Raw genomic sequence first — 14901 nt, 5'->3', positions numbered from 1 at the left:
GCAGTGGGACTAAATAGGATAAAATGGATCAGCTCATGATAAAATGGCAGAGCAGACTCGATGGGCCGAATGGCCTACTTCTGCTCCTTTGTCTTATGGTCCAAGTGAAATCAGCTTTTCTGATATTGTGAGAGTAATGCAGGAACATTTGGAACAGAAACTACTATTGTCTGCAGATTGCATTAGGTTTCAAAAGCAGAATAAAAAGAAAGGGGAGTCAATTTCAGTGAACGTGGCAGAATTGAAGATATTATTTGAGCACTGACAGCTCAGCATTGGGTTTAATAATGCACAGAGAGATTGTTTCATTGGTGGAATCTCAGAAGAAAGTACTCAAAATCAGCTCCTAACTGAAGCACAACTCATATTTAAAAGAGCAGTTGACATCATGTATCAATAGAAATAGCAGCCAGAGATGCAATAGAGTTGTAGTCAGGAATAAAAAGGAGTGTGAACAAAATCACGTCTAAACAGAAACTGGCCTGGCCAAACAAATTGTGTTACTGTTGTGGCAGGGGCAAACATACAACAGACCATTGCAGGTTTAATGGCAAAACTTGCAGATGATGCAACAAAGTAGGACACATACAAAGAGCATGTTGGGCACACTACAATAAGTGGAAGAGAAAAAGATACAAAGTCCTATGGTGCAGTGATTTTGTGCTTGAAATACTTAACTATGCCTCCTAAACATCCGATGTCAATTCCAAAGAAGAAGCATACAAATTAGCCAGAAAAAGTGGCTCACCTGAGGACTGGGAGAAATTCAGAGTCCAGCAGAGGAGGACAAAGTGCTTAATTAGGAAAGGGAAAAAAGATTATGAGAGAAAACTGGCAGGGAACATAAAAACTGACTGTAAAAGCTTTTATAGATATGTGAAAAGAAAAAGATTGGTTAAGACAAATGTAGGTCCCCTACAGACAGAAACAGGTGAATTGATTATGGGGAGCAAGGACATGGCAGACCAATTGAATAACTACTTTGGTTCTGTCTTCACTAAGGACGACATAAATAATCTTCCGGAAATAGTAGGGGACAGAGGGTCCAGTGAGATGGAGGAACTGAGGGAAATACATATTAGTAGGAAAGTGGTGTTAGGTAATTGAAGGGATTAAAGGCAGATAAATCCCCAGGGCCAGATGGTCTGCATCCCAGAGTGCTTAAGGAAGTAGCCCAAGAAATAGTGGATGCATTATTGATAATTTTTCAAAACTCTTTAGATTCTGGACTAGTTCCTGAGGATTGGAGGGCAGCTAATGTAACCCCACTTTTTAAAAAAGGAGGGAGAGAGAAACCAGGGAATTATAGACCGGTTAGCCTAACGTCGATGGTGGGGAAAATGCTAGAGTCTGTTACCTAAGATGTGACAACAGTACATCTGGAAAGCGGTGAAATCATCGGACAAAGTCAGCATGGAAGGAAAATCATGTCTGACGAATCTCATAGAATTTTTTGAGGATGTAACTAGTAGAGTGGATAGGGGAGAACCAGTGGATGTGGTATATTTGGATTTTCAATGGCTTTTGACAAGGTCCCACACAGGATATTAGTGTGCAAACTTAAAGCACACGGTATTGGGGGTAAGGTATTGATGTGGATAGAGAATTGGTTGGCAGACAGGAAGCAAAGAGTGGGAATAAACAGGACCTTTTCCGAATGGCAGGCAGTGACTAGTGGGGTACCGCAAGGCTCAGTGCTGGGACCCCAGTTGTTTACAATATATATTAATGATTTAGAAGAGGGAATTAAATGCAGCATCTCTAAGTTTGCGGATGACATGAAGCTGGGCAGCAGTGTTAACTGTGAGGAGGAAGCTAATAGGAAGCAGGGTGGCTTGGATAGGTTAGGTGAGTGGGCAACTTCATGGCAGATGCAATTTAATGTGGATAAATGTGGGGTTATCCACTTTGGTGGCAAAAACAGGAAAACAGGTTAATACCTGAATGGTGGCCGATTAGGAAAAGGGGAGGTGCAACGAGACCTGGGTGTCATTATATACCAGTCATTGAAAGTGGGCATGCAGGTACAGCAGGCGGTGAAAAAGGCGAATGGTATGCTGACATTCATAGCAAGAGGATTCGAGTACAGGAGCAGGGAGGTACTACTGCAGTTGTACAAGGCCTTGGTGAGACCACACCTGGATTATTGTTTGCAGTTTTGGTCCCCTAATCTGAGGAAAGACATCCTTACCATAGAGGGAGTACAAAGAAGGTTCACCAGATTGATTCCTGGGATGGCAGGACTTTCATATGACGAAAGACTGGATCGACTAGGCTTATACTCGTTGGAATTTAGAAGATTGAGGGGGGATCTTATTGAAACGTATAAAATCCTAAAGGGATTGGACAGGCTAGATGCAGGAAGATTGTTCCCGATGTTGGGGAAGTCCAGAACGAGGGGTCACAGTTTGAGGATAAAGGGGAAGCCTTTTAGGACCAAGATTAGGAAAAACTTCTTCACACAGAGAGTGGTGAATCTATGGAATTCTCTGCCACAGGAAACAGTTGAGGCCAGTTCATTGGCTATATTTAAGAGCGAGTTAGATATGGCCCTTGTGGCTAAATGGATCAGGGTGTATGGAGGGAAGGCTGGTGCACGGTTCTGAGTTGGATGATCAGCTATGATCACACTGAATGGTGGTGCAGGCTCAAAGGGCCGAATGGCCTACTCCTGCACCTATTTTCTATGTTTCTATGTCTCTATGTCATGTCCTGGGCCATCAGCTGAGCAGCAGAGAACCGCTTTAACACTTGAAAAAAAGTTGGAAATTATAAACAGCGCAGCATCAGCTGAAGGTAACACAGCTCTGGGACGCTACTGCCAGGAAAAGAATCCTGCCTTTAAAGTTCTTTTGTTGCTTGACAATGCGCCAGCCCATCCTAAACATTTGGACAGCATTCATCCTAACATAACAGTGCATTTCCTGCCACCTAACACAACATCGCTGATTCAACCACTCGACCAAGGTGTAATCCACATTCAAGGCGTACATATTTTTTTAAGCAGCGAACATCTCTCAGATGTTGCAAGCAACAGACGATTTTGAAAATCCCAGGAGTTTACCAATGGTGAGGGAATGGTGGAAGTCGGAACACTTGGCACAAATGGTGATGGACATGGACTCAAATTTAGAATGGAGTCAGCATTTTAGTTGTTCCCTACAGTCAACCCTTCTTCCGTACAAGCAAATTTATGCTGAAAAACAAAATGCTGCCAAGCAAACAACCCTCACCACTTTCTTCAAATCAGTGTCATCTTCTGCTGCCCGTAGTTCTAAGAGTTCTGTGAGTCTTCCTTCACCCCTTGCTGTGCTTGAAATGATCCTGACGACCACAACCATCCACCTTATCCATGTAAAGCTGCCTGACACCACAACAACCACTCATCTCCCAGAGCGAACACATCTGCCACTGTTGGTGAGTACTGTACACCCTAGGATGTTAACTTTCTATGATTTATTACATTGAATATTACCTTAAATTGATGAAATATAATGTTGTCTTGTAGTACTGCTTTTGTATCGTACTGGTATGAAAATGTGAATAATTTACAGATAAAACATATTAGGAAGCCCTCTGGAACGCATCCCTATTTTCTCCACAAATAATTATTCACATTATGCGCCGACTTCGAGGAATGTATCCCCCACATATAACAAGGATAGGGTGTAATCGGTTTACTTTTGGAGTAGCATTTGCACATGCACTCTGGTAGAAAACAATGGACTAGGTGCTGCAAGGCTGCTACTGGTGAGGATGACAAGAAACATCTCCAAAATCACAAGACAGCGTTCAAAAGATTAGAAGATTAAGGGGCTCAAGAGCATGAAGCTAAGTGTGTGAATTATTTAAATCAAGCATCACTTACTTACTATGGTCACATCATTGGAGCACAAGCATCACATAACTGTGCAGAGAAAATTCAAGCAGTGGTGAATGCCCAAAGGCCAAAGGACAGTTGTGGTCTTTCTTGAGATTTGTCAACAAGTATAAGAGGATCCTGCCAAACCTGGCCACTGTGCTTCACTCCTCGAACTCATTACTACAGTTTGGGAAGTAATGGCGATGGACAAAGCAGTGTGAGGTGGCTTTCAAAATGGTAAAGGAAGTGGTGACATCAAACACTGTACTCACACAAAACGATCCACATCGTCCAGTGAAGCTTGTCTGTGGCGCCTCGCCTGATGGTATAGGTGCAGGCATGGCGCATGTAATGAGTGATGGAAGTGAATGCCCCAGAGCCTTTGCGTCACATTCCCTTACCACTGCAGAGAAAAATTTTGCAAAGATTGACAGAGAGGCCTTGAGACTGGTTTAAGGTGTAAAACATTTCAACCAGTACTTGTATGGAGAGAATTTACTCTCATTACCGATCAACCACTATATCCATTTTCAACCCACAGGACGTTCCACTAACAGTGGCAACACAAATGAAGAGGTGGGATGTTTCTTGGAGGACACAGTTACAAGACTGAATTCATTAGGACAACCAAACATGGAAATGCTGATGGGTTGTCCCATTTACCCATAGATAAGGAAATATCTGAAAAATTGACAAAAGACAACACTCTTCCTAAATATTTCCCATAATGCAGAGTAAAAGTCTTCGTATTACAGCAGAGATGATCCAAGGGAAAACCAGAAAGACCCCACACTGTCTCAGGTCTATATGACCACCGAAAGTGCTGGAGAAATCCCAGTTCCCCCATTTTTACCAGCGCAGGGATGAACTTTCCCTTGAGGGGAGTTGCCTTATGTGGGGTTTGAGAGTTATTGTACCATCCAAGTTGAGAGCTAAAGTGTTGGAGGAGCTACCTGCCAGTCATCTAGAAGCGGTTAAAATGAAAGTGTTGGCTTAAAGGTTTGTCTGGTCAGCTGGGATAGATCAGCAGATCAGATAGCTTGCTGTGCACTGTTTGGAATACCAACATGTCCAGAAGATGCCAAGAGCAGCGCCTCTCCATCCCTGGGAATGGAACTGGCAGAGGACTCACGTAGATTTTGCCAGACCATGGGCACAACTTTCTTGATAGTAGTGGATGCAGTTACAAAATGGCCAGAGGTGTTCCCAATAGCCTCCACCACAACCTCACACATGATTGGTATGTAGAAAAGCCCCTTAAGACCATCAGACATAGGAGCAGGATTAGGCCAGCTGGCCCATCAAGTTTGCTCCACCATTCAATCATGGCTGATCCTTTTTTTCTCTCCTCCTCAACCCGAGTCGCCCAGCCTTCTCCCTGTAACCTTTGATATGTTCTTGATTGGACATGGCATCAATCTCTGTCTTAAATACACCCAACGACCTGGCCTCCACAACTCCATGTGGCAACAAATTCCATAAATTCACCACCCTATGGCTAAAGAAATTTCTCTGCATCTCTGTTTTGAAAGTGCGCCCCTCTATCCTGTGGCTGTGCCCTTTTGTCCTAGACTCTCCTACCATGGGAAACATCCTTTCCACATCTACTCTGTCTAGGCCTTTCAACATTCAAAAGGTTTCAAAGAGATCCCCCGCCTCATCCTTATGAATTTCAGCAAGTACAGATCCAGAACCATCAAACGTTCCTCGTATGATAACCCTTTCATTCCTGGAATCATCCTTGTGAACCTCCTCTGGACCCTCTCCAATGCCAACACATCTTTTCTAAGACGGGGGGCCCAAAACTGTTCACAATACTCAAGGTGAGGCCTCACCAGTGCCTCATAAAGCCTCAGCATCACATCCTTACTCTTGTATTCCAGACCTCTTGAAATGAATGCTAACATGGCATTTGCCTTCCTCATCACCAGCTCAACCTGTGTTAACCTTCAGGGTGTTCTGCACAAGAACTCCCAAATCCATCTGCATCTCAGATTCCTGGATTTTCTCATTTAGAAAATAGTCTGCACATTTATTTCTACTACCAAAGTGCATGACCATGCATTTTCCAATATTGTATTTCATTTGCCACTTTCTTGCCCATTCTCCCAGTCTAAGTCCTTCTGTTTCCTACATTTCCTCAACACTACTTGCCCCTCCACCAATCTTCATATCATCTTCAAACTTGGCAACAAAGCCATCTATCCCATCATCTAAATCATTTATATAGAGCATAAAAAGTAGTCCCAAAAAGTAGTCCCAACACCAACCCCAGCGGAACACCACTAGTCACTTGCAGCCAACCAGAAAAGGATCCTTTTATTCCCACTCGCTGTCTCCTACCAATTAGCAATGCTCTAACCGAGTTAGTAACTTTCCTGTATACCATGGGCTCTTAACTCTTAAGCAGGGTCATGTGTGGTACCTTGTCTAAGGCCTTCTAAGGTCCAAATATACAACATCCATTGCATCCCCTTTATCTACCCTACTTCTAATCTCCTCAAAGAATTCCAACAGGCTCGTCAGGCAGGATTTTCCCTGAAAGTAACCATGCTGCCTCTGTCCTATCTTGTCCTGTGTCACCAAGTACACCATCACCTCATCCTTAACAATTGACTCTAACATCTTATCAACCGCTGAGGTCAGGCTAACTGGTCTATAATTTCCTTTCTGCTGCCTTCTTTTTTTTTTAAAGAGTGGAGTGACAGTTGCAAGTTCTCTTCTCAAGGACTGGTGTTCCAGAATACCAGTAACAATGGACCACAGTTTGTTGTGGAACAATTTCTGTCATTCTTGAAAATGAATGGAATAGGTTCATATTACATCTACACCGTACCACCCAGGTACAAACGGCTTGGTGGAGAGGTTTATCCAGAATGCACTGCAAGCAATCACTGAATCAGAAGATTGCCAATTTCCTCTTTGCATATCGCAATGCAACAACACTCCACAAGTAACAACTCACCTGCCATGCTGTTCCTGGACCTTCACTTGTGCTCACACTTGAATCTCCTCAAATGCAATCTCAGAAGGAGTATGCAGATCCAACAGCTGACACAGGTTGAGGGTTCTTCAAACTAGGAGGTTCAATGTTTCACTCCTGGTCAAGCGGTCCTGGTGAGGGACTAGAGCTGATCAAAAGTGGGTCCTTGAAAAGATTAAGGGCAGAATTGGACCACTCTCCTATATCTGAAGATGTCACATTGATCATTTGAGGAGAGCCGAGACAATTGTTAGAGAAGAAGTGTGTTCAGAGCAGTTAGAACCACTTCCTACAATCCCAGAGTCAACGCCTGCAACCACAGAGGAGAACCCGGAACCTGAGATTGTGTCACAGCCACAAGTCTCTCCTGCTAAGCAGAGTGACCACCCCCGCCCCCCTCCCCAGTCAGGTAAGATGTTACCCCACAAGAGTAAGAAATCCTCCACAGTGATTAAGTCTTTAAGCACGGATGTGTATATAGTAATTGCATTATATAGTATACTGTACATATAGTGCCTATAAAAAAAATTCACTCACCCTTGGAAGTTTTCAAGTTTTATTGTTTTACAATATTGAATCACAGTGGATTTAATTTGACTTTTTTTAAACAATGATCAGCAGAAAAAAACTTCACATCAAGTGAAAACAGATCTCTCCAAAGTGATCTAAATTAATTGTAAATATAAAACACAATGTAATTGATTGCCTAAGCATTCACCCCCTTTAATACGACACGCCAGATCATCACTGTGGCAGCCAAAAGCTAATTAGTTAAACAGAGATCACCTGTGTGCAGTCATAGAGTTTCAATTGATTGTAGTCAAAAGAACACTCCAAGCAACTCCACGAAAAGGTTACTGGAAAGCACAAGTCAGGAGATGGATACAAGAAAATTTCCAAGTCACTGATTATCCCTTGGGGTATAGTTATGTCAATCATCAAGAAATGGAAAGAATATGGCACAGCTGTAAATCTGCCTAGAGCAGGCCGTCCTCAAAAACTAAGTAACGGTGGAAGAAGGGGACTAGTGAGGAGGGCATCAAGAGACCTACGACAACTCTGGATGAGTTACAAGCTTCAGTGGCTGAGATGGGAGAGACAGCGCATACACCAATTGTTGCCTGGGTGCTTCACCAGTTGCAGCTCCATGGGAAAGAGAAAGCCACTGTTGAAAAACACTCACATGAAATCTCGGCTAGAGTTTGCCAGAAGGCATGTGGGAGATTCTGAAGTCAGCTGGAAACAGGTCCTGTGGTCTGATAAAACCAAAATTGAACTTTCTGGCCAGCACACTAAACGTTGTTTGGCACAAGCCAAACACTGATCATCAAAAACACACCATCCCTACTGTGAAGTATGATGGTAGCTGTATCAAGCTGTGGGGATGCTTCACTGCAGCAGACCCTGGAAGGCTTGTGAAGGTAGACGGTAAAATGAATGTAGCAAAACATAGGGAAGTCCTGGAGGAAAACCCGATGCAGTCTACAAGAGAACTGCGACTTGCGAGAAGATTTGTTTTCCAGCAAGACAATGACCACACAAAAAAAGCCAAAGCTACACAGGAATGGCTTAAATACAAAGTTAATCTCCTGGAGTGGCCAAGTCAGAGTCCAGACCTCAATCCAATTGAGAATTTGTGGCTGTACTTGAAAAGGGCTGTTCATGCACAATCGCCATACAATCTGACAGAGCTTGAGCAGTTTTGCAAAGAAGAATGGGAAAAAATTGCAGTCTCCAGATGTGCAAAGCTGATAGAGACCTATCCACACAGACTCAAGGCTGTCATTGCTGCCAAAGGTGCATCTACTAAATACTGACTTCGAGGGGCTGAGTAATTATGCAACCTATTATTTTGTGTTTAATAATTGTAATAAACTTCAACCAATTTCTAGAAATTTGTTTTCACTTTGACACAAAAGAATCTTTTCTGTTGATCAGTATCAAAAAAGCCAAATTAAATCCACTATGATTCAATAGTGTAAAACAATAAAGCATGATCATTTCCAAGGGATGGGTGAATACTTTTTATAGGCACTGTATATATGCCAGTGTCGCCAACCAACCACACATTGTAATATTTGACAGAGATGAAAGCAATAGTAAATAGACATGGCAACCTGAATAACAATAACATCAGGAAGAAAGAATAAGAAGCTGAAGAAATACTGGATAGAATGAATGTGGAAATTTAAAGCCAGAGTAATCCCAGTAGTGATAGGAGCACTTGGAGCTGTGACACCTCAGCTGGAAGAGAGGCTCCAACAAATCCAGGGAACAATATCTGAGATCTCGATCCAGAAGAGCTCACTACCAGGAATAGCAAAGATACTGTGCTGAACCCTCAAAGTTCCCAGGCCTCTGGTAGAGGACACAAGATTGAGGGGAAAATACACATACGTACCATTCATAAGGGGTGAGATGACAAAATGTGAAGTTTGCAAGTTGAATTGCATTCTATAGAGTTGGAGTTTTTAGCAATGCAGGAAGGAGTGTTATGTATTTAATATTTCAGTAACATTGTAAACATATTTAATTAATCATTCTTTATGAAATAATTTATTACAGGTTATATGTAAAAGTATGTAAATGTGGCATATGTTATTACCTCACCATGTCATATATACACGCCTCACAAAATGTAAAAACAAAGTTGATATGCACCTCCCTGTTCCCATGGTTATTTTTCAATTAGTTTTATGTTTTAGAGTTACAAAACTTAACAGAAACTTTACTAAACAAACATTTGATAAACTCTATCCCATCCAGCCCTTTTACAGTATGGGAGTCCTAGTCAATATGTGGAAAATTAAGATCACCTACTATCACGGCCTTATGTTTCTTGCAGCAGTCTGCAATCTCCCTACAAATCTGCTCCTCTGAATCCTGCGGACTGTTGGGTGGTCTGTAATATAATTCCATTAACATGGTCATTCCCTTCTTATTCCTCAGTTCCACCCATAGAGCTTCAGTAAACAAACTCTCCAGCCTGTCCAGTCTGACCACTGCTATGACATTTTTCCTGACAAGTATTGCCACCCCTCCCCTTTTAATCCCCCCTCTCTATTATGTCTAAAAAAAAAACAGAACCCTGGAACAATGAGCTGCCAGTCCTACCCCTCCTGGAACCAAGTCTCACTAATGGCTACAATGTCATAATTCCACATGCTGAGCTCATCCGCCTTTCCTACAATATTCCTTGCATTGAAATATACACAACTCATAACATTAGACCCACCATACTCAATCTCAATCTTTCGATTCTTGACTTGTATGTAAGCTAAACAACATCTTTTCCCACATCCACTCCATCATCTGCTCTGGAGCTCTGGTTCCCATCCTCCTGCAACTCTAGTTTAAACCACCTCCACCAGCCACCCCCACCACTCCCATACAGCACAAGTGAACCTTCCTGCAAAGATATTGTTCAGGTACAAATTAATCCTTCTGTATAGAACCCATCTTCCTTGGAAGGGAGCCCAATGATCCAAAAACCTGAAGCCCTGCCTCAGACACTATCTATTTAACCTTGATCTTCCTTCTTCTGGCCTTAATAGCACATGAATACGTAGCAATCCTGAGATCGCAACCTTAGAGCAGGGGTCCCCAACCCATTTTGCATCGTGGACCAGTTTAATATTGAAATTATTCTTTCAGACCGGCTGACGGGGGGCGGTGTTAATCACAACCGGAATATAGGTGACTTATAAGTGGCAAATACACTCAATTTCGTTTCTAAGGGGGTTTATCTAACGAATTTAATATTTTAATATTAAACACACAGCGCACATTTTCCTCACGTGAATATAGTGATGTCAATTATAACAGTGGCCCCAAACCTCCAGGCCGTGGGCCGATACATTGCCATGAAGAATGCAGGGGTAGCAGGGGTACAGCGGTAGTCCGAACGCACCCAGCACGTCTTTAAGAAAAAAGCCGAAATAAACAAGCTAATTAATTAGTTGCCGCCCGGCATGTAAATGCCAGCCCAGATCAGAAGCGATGCAATCAGCAATTGCCTCTGATCTGGGCCGACAATTATGTGCCGGGCGGCATATAATTAATTAGCTTGTTTATTTCGGCTTTTTTTTCCTTCAAGATGTGCTGGGTGCGTTCCGGCCACCGCTGTACCCCTGCATGCTTTGCAGCCCAGAGGTTGGGAACAACTGAATTATAAGTCACTTATAAGTCAATAGCATCATAACATTTTATGTAACGTTTGGATATTAAACACACGGCGCATATTTTCCTCGTATGAACATATAAAATCATTGCAACACACGAATATCACTGAATCAGTGGTAGCCCTGGGCTTGTTTTCCTGCAACAAGATGGTTCCATCGAGGGGTGATGAGAGACAGCGATACTCGAAGGGGGTTCCTTATGTCCAGTCTATTCCGCAATTTAGTTTTCATTGCATTCATTGCAGAAAACTCCACTTCACAGAAATATGTTGGAAATGGAAGCAATGTTTTCAGTGCTTTCATGGCTATCTCAGGATATTCAGCCTTGACTTTGACCCAGAATGCCGGCAGAGATGTTATGTCAAACATACGTTTCAGCCCGCTGTCATTTGCAAGCGCAAGGAGTTGATCTTTTTCCCGCGCTGACATGGAAGATTCACCGGAAACATTCACAAATGGGTCACGGACCCATTCCTTTGCACGTCTTGGGTCACTGATGACCTCGCGTGCGTTAAAGTTCAACAGTGGGCATCACAGGGAATGAGGAAAGGTGCAGCTGACTCGTATCGTTTCATATCGCCAAATCATATCGTTTCCTCGCGGCTCGCATGCTTTGCAGCCTGGTGGTTGGGGACCGCTGCCTTAGAGGTTCTGCCCTTTAATTTAGCATCTACTTCACTGAACTCATTTTTCAGGATCTTGACCCCCTTACTACCAATGTCACTGGCATTGACATGGACCACAACCTCTGGCTAATCTCTTAAGAATGCTGTGGATTAAATCTGAGATGTCCCTGACCCCGGCAGCTGAGAAGCAACGTACCATCCGACAATACAAGTCTCGTCCACAGAACCTCCTGCCTGTTCCCCTAACCAATCAATCTCCTATCATTACAGCATGTCCCCCCTCCACCTTTCCCACAGAGCCAGACAGTGCCAGAGACCTGACCACTGTGGCTTTCCTTTACTGGGTCAATCCAGCCCCATCTACGTCTACCAACAGTATCCAAAGAAGTATGCCTGTGGTTGAAGCTCCGCACTGGCTGTCTATTTCCTTTCCCACTCCTGATGATCACCTGGTTACCTGTGTTCTGCACCTTGGTTGTAACTACCTCCATGTCGATGAACCCCTCAGCTTCCCGAATGATCCTGAGTTCGACCAGTTCCAACTTCAATTCCTTAAATCAATCTGAAAGAAACTGCAGCTGGATGCACTTCTTGTAGGTGTAGTCATCAGGGACTCCTTGCCTTCCCACATTCCGCAAGATAAGAATTTCACTATCCTGCCTGGCATCCCCATTGTTCTAACTGTGTAAGAAGAAACGGAGGAGGAAAGGAAAATTAAATGAAAAGAATCTATCTACGGCCTTCGCCTCTCCTCGCTAAAGCCTCTATGAGCCAAAGCCTGAATTCCCCACTCTAACTCTGGCCCGCTCCCATGTATATGGTGAATAACAATTTCACTTGAACGTTACAAAGGAGTAGGTACTTGAGATCCTGAAACACAAACGCAAATAAATTCCTGGTGCTGATGAAGGTACATACTGTAATGTTATGAAAAATAGGAGAGGAGATTGTTAGGTCCTTGGAAAATAACTATATTTTCATTAGCCACAGGTGAGGTACCAGAAAACTGGAGGATGGCTAATGTTATCGCTTTATTGGATAGCAGCGATATGTCTGGGAGCTACAGTCCAGTGAGCCTTAAATCAGTGGTAGGAATGTTAATGGAAAAGAGTTTGAGGTACAGGATTCAGTTACAATTGGAAACCCAAGACATGATTAGGAATAACTTACAAAATGCAAAATGAAATCAAAGGGTCAAGGCAGTACTTACAGAGGAAATGGACAGTTCACGTTTCGGTTCAAGAGCCTTCACCAGTTCTTAATAGTTTACAGAAAACAGTGGCTGCTGCTTACTTTGAACATGATTGAGCATTGTTGTAAATTTTTGTTAACTATTGCATCACCCAAGTATTAAGCAATGACCATCTCTGACAACAAAATCAAGTCATTTATGCTTGACATTCTAAAACTGATACATAAATATCTATATTTGAGGAGGGTGGAGTCACTACTGACCTCAAATTCATCTGAATGAGCCACAGGAGTAGGTCAACACCTGTATCTGTGCCAAGCAAATCACCATCTGATGCCACCTTTCAACCATCTGCAAGGCATGTGTCAACGATAGAATACTTTCCATTTGTCTGAGTGCCAATCCAACAATAGTCCAGCAACTCAACTTCATCCAGAATAAAAATCAACACTGCAACTTCATACACCATGCTAAATACTCAAACTCCAGTACCATCATACCTCAGCTGAAGTGTGCAACAAAACGCTTTCCAGCTCCTTATCTCGGCTATCTGATCAAGCTTTCAAATCAAAAAAGCAAAGGACACAGGTATATCGTAACACTACCACTTACATGATCCCCTTCAAGACAAGTAGAATTATAACATGAACGTCTATCCTTCTTTGTAGGTGGGTCTAAATCCTTTAGAACCCTAACTAATAGCACTGTGGGAATACTACAGCTCACCCACTGCTCATGGGCAGTGAAGAATGGAGAATAAATAAAATTTTAAGGGGTTACTGGAGCAAAGACATGGGAACTTAGAATAAATCTTTGAAGTTGGAAAGGCAGATTGTGAACAACACTTGTTTGAAAAAGCACAAAACATCCTTAGCTTTATAATAGAGGCATTAATCTGCAAAAGTAAGGAAGCTGTTTTTGAAGTTTATAAATTACTGGTTTGGCTCTGGAGCATGACTTTGTTTAGAATCAGACTAGAATCACACAAGGAATGAGTGATTTCAATTATGTGTAGACAGTAGAAAAGTTGATGCTGTCCTCTCCTCTCTCAATTGCCAAATGTTCAGGTGTGTACATTAAACCTTGGGATCACAGCTTTGACCCAGTATTCTATCAGGGGGTTCACATGAGATACCCATGAATAAGGAACCCAGGGACCATATCAGGCCAGGTCTAATCTTCTGCATCCAGAATTCAGAACCTTGTCCATGTACAACTATGGAGCCACAGTACCCACAACATTGTTGCCATATAACACTGGGGCATGGTATTGGTGGACCCTTAACACCTTAAAACCAGTACAGTTCTATGCATATACATCTGTCACTGTATAATAATGAGCTAGAGTACTGGTGGGTACATGCTTGGCATGGTAGAATAATGTTTTACATTAGTGATAGACTAAGGCACAGTGGAGCAATGAGAACTCTGTCTACAAGCATGATTACAAGAAATAGAAAATCAAATTGTTTATATAATTAAATGTCCTCATCGTCGTCAGATGTGAGTTTGATTCTAAAACTGATCTGTTCTGCAGGACATTTGTATCACGACACGAATTGAATACCTCTTCCCCGCCCACATGATGTCCTCCTTTGTACTATGGATGCACACTTTTCTAAAATAGGGCAGAGAGCACTTCACCATACCTTTCATATGCTTTTAATCAATGAAAGGCATTCAGTATAAAACAATTCAGAAAGAGCAGATACTGGAAACCTGGAATAAAGACTGAAGTTCTGAGAGAAATGAAGAATCACTGGCCTGAAACATTCCTTTTATTTTTGCATTGCCTTAAGTGCTGAGTATTTCCAGCATTTTCTCTTTTTAATTTCATTGATAAAACAGCTTTTCATACTTACCCCCTGTACACCTCTTCCAATGCTCCTGTCCCACATTGAGAAGATCCTTGACTCCATCATCCATAGCCTTAGTGAATTTACTAAATACTTCAACTTTTTGTTCCCTGCAAGATAAAAGGCACATCAAATGACATGATCCTTTACAAGGATCAATTAAAGTTCTGTGAATGCAAGGCCAAGCGTACAAAATAAAGC

The 14901-nt window shown here is 42.4% G+C and overlaps 1 protein-coding gene across 1 annotated transcript in view; it reads right to left on the bottom strand.

Moving 5' to 3' along the window:
* Positions 1 to 14901, bottom strand: part of snx9b (sorting nexin 9b) — a 132787-nt gene that overhangs the window by 38255 nt on the left and 79631 nt on the right. The window contains exon 12 of the mRNA XM_063056023.1: positions 14707 to 14810. Coding sequence (XP_062912093.1) covers positions 14707 to 14810 — 104 coding nt within the window. The remainder of the gene's footprint in view (positions 1 to 14706; positions 14811 to 14901) is intronic.

This window comes from Mobula hypostoma, chromosome 8 (assembly GCF_963921235.1).
Source record: "Mobula hypostoma chromosome 8, sMobHyp1.1, whole genome shotgun sequence".
NCBI classification, from domain to species: Eukaryota; Metazoa; Chordata; class Chondrichthyes; order Myliobatiformes; family Myliobatidae; genus Mobula; species Mobula hypostoma.
Note: the sequence above shows the minus strand (reverse complement) of the source record. Positions and strands in the feature narration are given on the sequence as shown.